The sequence below is a fragment of the Carica papaya genome, chromosome 5 (genome assembly GCF_054855325.1).
Source record: "Carica papaya isolate Zhongbai chromosome 5, ASM5485532v1, whole genome shotgun sequence".
Classification (NCBI taxonomy): Eukaryota; Viridiplantae; Streptophyta; class Magnoliopsida; order Brassicales; family Caricaceae; genus Carica; species Carica papaya.
In genome coordinates, this window is record NC_142313.1 from 2,944,843 (window position 1) to 2,954,748 (window position 9,906).

The window sequence follows — 9,906 nt, forward strand, 5'->3', positions numbered from 1 at the left end:
TCGTGAATTCGAAATTCGACGGCTCAGATTACAGTTGCAGGAGCAACTGGTAGGACGAACCGAGCCCCTCTCAGGTTTCCACCTTCTCCCTCTGCTCCTTCCCCGTCTGCTGTCTCTGTTTCCCAAATTATCTTTACCGGAGAAAAGTTTTCCGAGGTTTGTTCACCTAACCGTTACTTTGAGAGATGGGATCTAACGAAGGAGAGAGGGAGGTTCCAAAGGAGAACGGATTTCCGGTTTTCAACGTTTCACCTCTCGAAGAGGGGAGGAAGTCTCCAAAGGAGAACGGATTTCCGGATTTCCACGAAGGAGAAGGAAGTGAAGGGGAAGGAAGCGAGCCGAAGGATGGAAGGGAGGTAAGTGAAGAAGAAGACGACGACGAAGACGGTGATGAAGGCGACAGCAGCGACGAAGACGACGACGACGACGACGAGGAAGTAGAGGAGGAGGGAGAAGGTGATGGTGATGGGCAAGGTGTACAGTCTGGTGACCCCCCGGTCCGCTCAGTTGACGATGACGATGATGATGAAGATGAAGATGATGAGGTTGATGACGAGGATGACAACGGTGGCGAGGATGGTGGTAACGATGATGACAGTGACGGAAACGGCGACGAAGAGGACGAGGAAGCGAAGGAAGAGGTAAACATCCGAGATTCTAGTGATTCGGCGTTAAAATCACTTCGTTCTGTATACATACTTCATTATGCTGCTTACTTAAAATCCTGAGACTTACAGTTGTTGTAAGAGTTAAAATCTCTAGATTTGGTGTTTGAATATCTGATTCAGTGTCGTGTGTATGGAAATAGTCCGCATTTGCTCGTGTAGTTGTTTAATTTCGTTGATTTTCTGAAAACAAAAATCAAGCTCTGGACTAGTTTCTATGGTTTACTTGAAGAAATCACATTAGATTTTTCCTGTTATAATGTCCTTTTTCTTCGATCTTAACCTTCTCCTCCAATATTTGCTTATCCGTAATTTTCTGTCATTGCCTCCATGTTCATGAACTTGTGTTCTGAAATATTTGCGAGGGCTGAGTTTTCTCTTGGAATTTTCGCTCTATAACAGGGTTTCTTTGTGGCACTTGATACTTACGTCATCTTTCTAATATGAAAATAACTCGTATTACTACGAGTGTACCCCAGATCTGATGTAAATGCAGTTATGAATTATCTAATTGACCTTGTTTTTAAATCTCTCCAGATTTTGCTGATGTAGAAAAACTATTTGCAGGTTTGCTAGTTCTCACAGTATTGCTGGTTTTACTTTTTAGCCATGTCTTCTTTGTTCTCCTTCCCTTTACTTTTTTTCTTCTAGGCGAACGCGGTTCATATTGTATAGTTTTTTTGTCTTCTGTTATGGTTAACAGAAGAATTCAAATCTGGTATCATGTTTCCTCCCTGTAAACTAATCAGACCTTTATCTTCCTCATTTTTTATTTACACGTGTTTTATCTTTCTTGGGGTGCTTTTTGGCATGGAATCCCTCACAATCTGTTTAAATGTTGTTATTTTTGTGCTGTCATCTGTAATCTCGATTCTCCATCGAATTAAAATGATTTAGAAATATGATTGGATCTTCTGTAGTTTGATCATGACTGTTGTCTTGTTTGCAATTTTTAGCAGTGTTATAAAACATCATCTAGATGCTGTTGTTAGAGTTCCTTTTGCCCTACGGATTACTTTGATTAATATCTTATCTTCCTCCTTCAAGTTCTTATCAATAGCATATTTTGTTTGTTTGACCACCTGGGGAATAAACTTATGTTAGTCTAATGCACTCGAAACTACAAAACCTAGACTGCCTTGTTCATATTGTCCTGAACTGTCCCTTCCCTGTGCTTGTGATGATGGCAACTCCATACACTTTATTTAAATTATTTTGCTTACATCAATTACACCAGAGTAGTATTTTGCTGTCTGTCCATATCTAGATCCTTCAATAACTGTTAATTTAACAACATAAGTATCTACCATGTAGGAGGATTTGGGAACAAACTACTTCGTTCAACCAATAGCACCTGCTGAAGAGGAGGAAGATGACAGTGATTTTCAGCAGGAAGGGAGCATTGAGGATGAGGATATTTGTGAAGATGACGAGGTTGAAGATGATGAAGGTGCAGGAAAAGTTGAGAATCCTCCAAAGAGGAAGAGATCAGACAGGGATGACTCTGACGATGGTGATGATGGCGGACAGGATGATGAGAGACCATCCAAGCGATAGGAGGATTTGAGGAATGACCATTGACTAATAGGTCAATCTCTCTCTCTCTCTCTCTGCCTCTCTAGTACACCCAATTTCTTCTTTATAGGAAGACAGATAAAGGTGCTTGATCCATTCTGGTTTTTACTTGGTGTATCATGATTGTTGCTGTATTAACAGGTAACTGTTGTGTAGGCATTTCAGGGTGTCTGAGAAAAACAATGGAAATAGTTTTGGAATAGAATTTGTGATCTTTTAGGCAAGTTGTAGACTGTTTGTGACTTCGTATCTCCATTACCCCCCTCCCCACACACCTTGTTCAGTTACTGAAATGAGTGTCTAACGATTGAAAATTATTCGGAGCCACACTCTTTATTGTGCAGACGAGTAAAACCATCTTTTCTAACTGATGAATGATCGGCGGGCAATCAACATTGCCCAGCCCTCACTCTTTGTCAAACACTGACAAAATGACCAAAATGCAATTATTTTTCATAACCAGTCAAATGAAGGAAAGGGAATTGGGTAAGTTCTGTAATTTTGTATTTTTTTGGGGGGTAAATGTGTGAATACCAATACTTTTGTTAAGACCAATCAACCACCGTATTTATTATCACGCACCTGGCAATGTCTCTCCCGTGTAATTAAATTATTCGGAATTTTACGTTATAGTAAGAATTTTTGGCTTTTTGCTTAAATCATTTTGTTGAAAAGATGGCCGGTCAGCTAATAAGCGTTAAAGCTCCGCCACTACACCTCGGACACCATACGTTCGCAGTGACGTGAGCATGTGATGACGTGGCACAGTTTTTTCCGTATTCCGGAATTTGGGCCTCGGGCGGTTTCCCCAAAACAGGCCCACTTCAATCTTGTACGCCTACTTACACCCGTACCAAGCCCCAAAACAGTTTTTTCCGTATGTTTTATTCCGGGGGTTATATATATAATTTTATTTTGACCCCTTTTTCAACTTTTTATTCTAGAGTTTATAATATGAAAAATTTAATGATGATGTCAACCTTTGTCTTGCAACTACTATATATCATTACATTATTTTATTTTATTTTTTAAAAATGTATATATATATAACTCTTTGGGAAAAAGTCAATGAAACTCTATTATAGTTTCACTTATATTTTACTCAATAAATTGTATAAAAAATTAGAGAAAAATCAAGTTGAGTTTTATTAAAGAAGGACATAACTTGAATTGAGGGGGAAATTATGATATACAGATCTATATTATAAATAAATAAATAAATATAAGACACAATCATGTTCGTATCCAAAAAGAAAATACATAATCATTAAAGTTCAAGTGTTTTGTTTTGGATATATATGTATATATATATGTAAAGATATAATATATGATGTTTAATATGATACAAAATCATGTGACATGCATTTCGTACAACATATAAGGTAGGGAAATCCTTATCCTCATTTAATGTACACTCCACTCCACGATTCCCCTCCTAACCATATTTTTAAAAAAAATTTATTACTTTAAAATATCTTCTATTATTATTAATATTATTATATAGCAGTTGACAAAATCAAATTATAAAAAAATATATTGCAACAACTAGTCACGAAGACTCGTACCCAATATTGTCATTTTACATTTATGTCTTCAATTTTTTGAAAAATAGAAATATTAGAGAATAAAATGTTGTGTTATCTAAAGTTAGATGTGTTTAATATAATAGCATAACTCTAAAACTATGTATTATTTTTTTATATAATCTATTAGATATGTAAATTATAAATTGAATGCGGAAGTGAAAAACTAAAGTTAACATTTACATTCCTTACACAATAATTTAGAATATCCAATAGGGATACGAGAATGACCCTTCTAAAAGAACAAGTAAAAAATTAAGAAATAAATGAAAAATAAGCGATCAAGTGTCATAGAACGAACTTCACTAGCATCTGAAGGGAGTTCGGATGGTGAACTATTCACAATCTATTTGTTGATCGGAATTTGAATATTGATCATTTTGATCTGAAATTGTTAACGAAATTGTGAGTTATACTAACCCCATAACACTACTCACCGATACATAAATAAAAGTTAGTAAAAATCATAAAAACAAATAATGGAGCTCTTAATTTAAGTAAATTCATTTATTATAAATAAAATTATTTATTACATATTTACCGTAGCGAGATTTTCAAAATCGACCTATGGAAGCAATAACACAAACAACATCATAATCTCATTTTCAATTAGCCAGAATAATAATTTTTCCTTTTTATCTGTCTACCGGTATCCATGAGGTTCTGTAGGGATGTCTCAACTACGCGTGAACCCTTATTTAACATTATCAACTAACCGTTCGACTCCACACCCTGTCCGGTATGAGCGCCAAAAATATAATCTCTCAATACCCCGTCCGGTATGAAAGTGAAACGGGTCATCCCCATATTACGTCCAGTATGAGCGCCAAAAATATAATCTCTCAATACCCCGTCCGGTATGAAGGTGAAACGGGTCATCCCCATATTACGTCCAGTATGAGAGCAAAAAATACAACATCTCAATACCCCGTCCGATATGAGAGTGAAACGGGTCGTTCGCATACCCTGTTTGGTATGAGTGCCCAAATCCCAATCATCGATACTCCATCTGATATGAGACAGCGTTTACGGTAGGGTTTCCCATGTATCCGATCCGTCTACCATATCTCAGGATATCCACTAAGACTACCCTTCATTCATTCACTTAATTAAGTAATTTTTCGTTTATATTAACTTTTCAGTTTCACAATTTAACTGTAAATCACGCAAAACAAGCAATACATGCATTAACAAAACACAATTAAATCATCTTACAAATTTCAGTGTATTATTATTCGTTTAAATTATAAGATCAAACAATCAATTAAAACATGACAAACAGTAATAAATAACCGGTTTTGCCTCCATTAGCAACCTCTAATTAATTATTAAAATTTGTTAAATTACACAAAATATCATATTATTTATAATTAGATTTCAATTCCATAACAGGTAATAGAGTGAGGAATTTTTACTCGAATCGGTGCCCGAATAACTAGACTTTTAGTTGCGTCTACTAACGGTCTCCGGGTTCCCTGAATTTTTCTTTAGAGATTACAAAACTCCTCAAGTACCGTCCGAAAACAACCAGGTTGAGGCAAACTGCCGTCGCGGGCGGTGGTGCCGTCGCCAAAGCAGGGCAGTGCCGCCGTGCAGGAACCTTGAAATTGGTTGAAAATAACTTTAACATCGATTTTTAATTTTTTGAATGTATTTTTAGGTATGTGAATCGTGTTTTAATCTTCGCATAAAAATTTAGGAAACCGAATGACCGCTAGTATGTGCTGTAGAAAGTTCAGTGTTTCGAACATCGATTCGGGTGAGAATCCTCATCATTTTCTCCGTTACGGTAAATTAAGGCTTAAAAATTAATAATTGTGTAGCACCCGGAAAGGAGGGAAAAAAAAAGCCACGTCAGCAGGCCCGGCCAACCAGGACCTGCCACGTGGCAATACCACGTCGTTCCAAAAAGGGCCACGTTGGCAATCCGCGTGGGCGCGATTGGACGGCCCAGATCAAGCGGACGATCGGACGGTCCAGATTTAATCGCACGGACGGCCCAGATTTAATCAAAAACGGACGGCCCAGATTAAATCAAAATGGACGGCTGAGATCAAAGGGCAAGGTGTTATAAATAGAACCCCCACACCAGACCACAAACCCTAGCCGCCTGCCGCTCGCCGGAGAAGACGAACCAGAAGCCGACCGCCGCCACCCGCCGCCGTACCGGATGAACTTCCGACCGCCGATCGAGGTAAATTTCGTACCCCCCGACTCGTTTTTCCATGCTGATTCCTCCTGTGGCCAAATCGGAGCCAAAATCCCGGCCAAACGGCCGGAATACACGGCCGAAGCCCAGCGGCGCCGCCGCGCCCCTTCTCAGTTTTTACCTCCGATGAGGCCCTTCCCGGCCTCCGTTTGATGCAATTTTTAGATCACCGTGATCACTACTCTTTTCTCTACAGGTTGACCGGAGCCGAATCACCAAAACACGAACCTCGCCGGAGAGCCGCCGCACCCAAGAGCGCCGCCGCCGGTAAGCTCCGTTTTTCCGTGATTTTTTTGGTCCCCTGAGGGCCCTAGGGTTGTTTTCTCACAGGGACCGATGTGAGTGTGGCCGAAAACAGCCAACCCGAGGTGACTCGCTGCCGCCAGCGGCGGGGCCGTTGCTGGAGCACGGCGGAGCCGCCGTGCCGGAGTTGCGATTTGGGCCGAAAGGGGCCCTGGGCCTAATTTGAGATTTTTTTTGAAACACGTGCAGGTACCAGTAGTGCGTTTCAGTTCCCCGAGAAAAATTCAGGGAAAATTAGGGACAGCCTGTAGGCGCACTGTGAAGCCGTGTTCGGACCCCGAAACGAGTAAGGACCCCTCACCCTATTTCCTATCACGGTATTAAAGCTTAATAAATAATTAAACAGTATTTTGAGACCTTATAGATGTATAATTGATTGAGGTTGCCGATGGAGCCCGAGTCTGATACAATGTTGGTCTGTTATTGTTTGATCTAATTTTCAGTATTGAATGCAGTATGAGGTTTGATGTTTTCATTTTATAGTTTCGTGTGCATATTTTACTGTTTTATTTATTATTGGTTGAATGACTGAAATACCGATACTGTATGTTGTCTGTTTGGCATGAATTACTGTTTTGCTTATCTAAATGCGAATTGATGATGCTGATTGAGGGAAAGAAGAATGGAAGATTGTATAAATTGATAATTGTGTAATGAGGTCAGCCTCACAAGATATCCTAGGAGATGGTGGACGGACCGGGTCCGTAGGGGACCCTACCGGGATTGTGGTCTCTCATACCAGACGGGGTATGGAGATCTTATGTGTTTTGGTGCTCATACCGGACGGGGTATGGGGACGGCCCGTTTCACCCTCATACCGGACGGGGTATTGAGGTTTAAAATTTTAGCGCCCATACCAGACGGGGTATGGGGACGACCCGTTTCACCCTCATACCGGACGGGGTATTGAGGTTTACAGTTTTGGCGCCCATACCGGACGGGGTATTGGGACGGCCCTGGAATCTGATTACAAGTATTAAGGGTAACGGGTAGCGGGACCCCTATGGATCCCCATGGATACTAGTAGGCTGGTGAATGAGGAAAAGTAATTGTGAAATGATTGAATTGCAAGGGCGTGATGAGTATTATGTTACACAGTTTATATGATCTCGTGATTATGATAATGTTATTGCTTTCGTATATTGTTTTATGAATTTCATCGAGGTAAGTGAATGGTAAAGGGTTTTATTACTGATAAATGAGTTTATTGCAAAATTATGTTCCATTGGTCTTTTTGTGTTTTCTACCCACCTTTACCTCCGTGACGGTGAGATATCATGATGTTCTTACTGGGCTAGTGTAGCTCACTCCTTATTTAACCATTTCAGATCAGGAAGACATGGTCCCCGAGCCCGTTCCGCAGGAGGACGACGAAAGGGATGCCTAGAGACTCTGTAGTCATACTCATAGCTTTGTTTTCGAGTTTCTCTTTTAGTTAGTTTAACCTTTTATAATTTAAGTACGTTTTTGGTTTTCGTGTAAGGGATGTTAACTGAAATTTTGATATCGCTTCCACATTTGATATATTTAAATACTCATTTCATTTTAATATTTTCGGGGCCGTTACAGTTGGTATCAGAGCCGCATTTCCTCGGACCCACCCCTTACACTAATGTGCCTTAGAGAAATACTCACCGATATATTGTTACTCAATCATTCCTTGTGAATGCCGGTACATAGGAATGAGGAGAGGAATGCCCCCACTAAACCGAGTGGCCCCAGATAATTCAATTCGGGAGGATTTAGATAGACTATTCGAGATGGTGGAGGCTCTCGCAGCTGCCCAGTGAAGGCAAGAGGAGAGAAGGGAGTTACCGGGACCTCCTCCGCTAGCGCAGGTTGAGCCCCCGCTACAGCAGGCTGATCCCGAGCCACCCCGGCAGGAGCCTGTTCCTCCACGATACCACCCGGCACCACAGCCGCGGTACGATCCGGTACCACAGCCACAGTACCAACAGGTGCTGCCACAGCACATTCCAGTGCCCCCACCATATCAGCAGGCGCCATCACAGGGTCCCCCAGTTCACCCTCAGCCGGCCCCAGTCCCTCTACCTCGGGACCCCGCTCCCTCCTTGATCGACCACGGCTTCATAGAGAGGTACAGGAGACTGAACCCTTCTACTTTTCAGGGGGATCCTCTTTCGAAGAGGCCCAATACTGGCTGGCAGAGACTGAGAGAGCCTTTGAGAGCTTGGGAGTAATTCCTGAGCAGAGGGCTGCCATTGCCTCCTACATGCTGGTAGGGGAAGCGGTACGCTGGTGGGAGCTCAAGCGGGCCACCCTGCCTGTACCAGTTACTTGGGAGCAGTTCCTAGCGGCTTTCCATGCGGAGTATCTCCCTAAACACATCCAACATTTAAAGGAAATGAAATTTGCTCAATTGGTCCAGGGTAATATGACAGTGTCGGAGTATGCCCGCAAGTTCCTGGAGCTGGGCCAACATGCCCCGGAGACATTGTTGGATGAGGGCCGAAAGGCCAGGAAATTCCAGTGGGGCCTCCGCCCGGCGATCAGACAGCACTTATTGGTGATGGAGCTCGAGACATATTCGGCAGTCCTGGCAAAGGCGCAGATCATAGAAAGGAGCTTCGACACCCGCCCTCAGCTAGCGGGAAGTTCCCGACCCTCAGCCCCGCTCCGCAGGCCGGCGCCTACCATGCTTGTCCAACCCAGTAAGAGGCCCAGGCCTGCCGTTCAGGGCCCTCATCAGGCTATGGGGACAGCACGTGGGAAGATCTGCCAGTACTGCGGCAGGGATCATGGGGACCGACCCTGCTACCGCCTCAACAACACCTGTCGCATATGCGGCAGTGCCCAGCACTACGCAAGGGAGTGCCCTAGGAACCAGAATCTAGGGAGGCCTCCAATCCAGGGCAGAGTTTACAACCTTACCCAGAAGGATGCCGACGCATACCCGGACGTGGTACATGGTATGTATACTATCTCTGGCCACATTGCTCATATTTTGTTTGATACTGGTGCATCACATTCTTTTGTTTCACATGTTCTTGCTTCCAAAATTTGTGTAACACCTGATAGACTTGATTCATTATTGTTTGTATCTACCGCTGGAGGGGAGACATTGCTAGGAGAGGTTGTCTACAGGGCATGTGCCATGGAGATAGCAGATAGGAAATTGAGGGTAGACCTGATAGGGTTAGACACAGGGGATTTTGATGTAATCCTAGGAATGGCTTGGCTAGCGGCGTATCACGCCACCATAGACTGCTTTAATAAAAAGATTGTATTTAATCCTCCCAACAAGGAGCCATTTACAAGTTAATAAAATTATTCGGTACTGATTTTTCCCTAATGACAAATTCTTTTCTTCTTAGTTCTCAGTGCCTTGATATTGTATTTTCCCTAACTAGGTAAACCCAAGAAGGAAGTTTGTATCCAAGAGATTCCAGTAGTCCGAGACTTTCCAGACATATTTTCGGATGAACTGCCCGGTCTACCAGGGGACAGGGAGGTCGAGTTCACCATAGACTTACAGCCAGTAACCCAACCCATCTCGGTAGCTCCTTACCGAATGAGCCGCATCGAGATGGAAGAGCTAAGGAAACAAATC

General features: G+C 42.3%; 1 protein-coding gene across 1 annotated transcript; it reads left to right on the top strand.

Moving 5' to 3' along the window:
• LOC110821334 (uncharacterized) lies at positions 1–2,464 on the top strand. The gene is made up of 2 exons (XM_088220447.1): positions 1–641; positions 1,980–2,464. Exons 1-2 carry the CDS (start codon positions 186–188, stop codon positions 2,220–2,222), a joined length of 699 nt encoding a protein of 232 aa, XP_088076573.1. The 5' UTR covers positions 1–185; the 3' UTR covers positions 2,223–2,464.
• Positions 2,465–9,906: the final 7,442 nt, after the last annotated feature.

Excerpts from the sequence above, each read along its gene's own strand:
- LOC110821334 (XM_088220447.1), top strand. The coding sequence starts at position 186 with ATGGGATCTAACGAAGGAGAGAGGGAGGTTCCAAAGGAGAACGGATTT. Across the intron at positions 642-1,979 it reads ACGAGGAAGCGAAGGAAGAG|GAGGATTTGGGAACAAACTA; the intron begins GTAAACATCCGA and ends TCTACCATGTAG.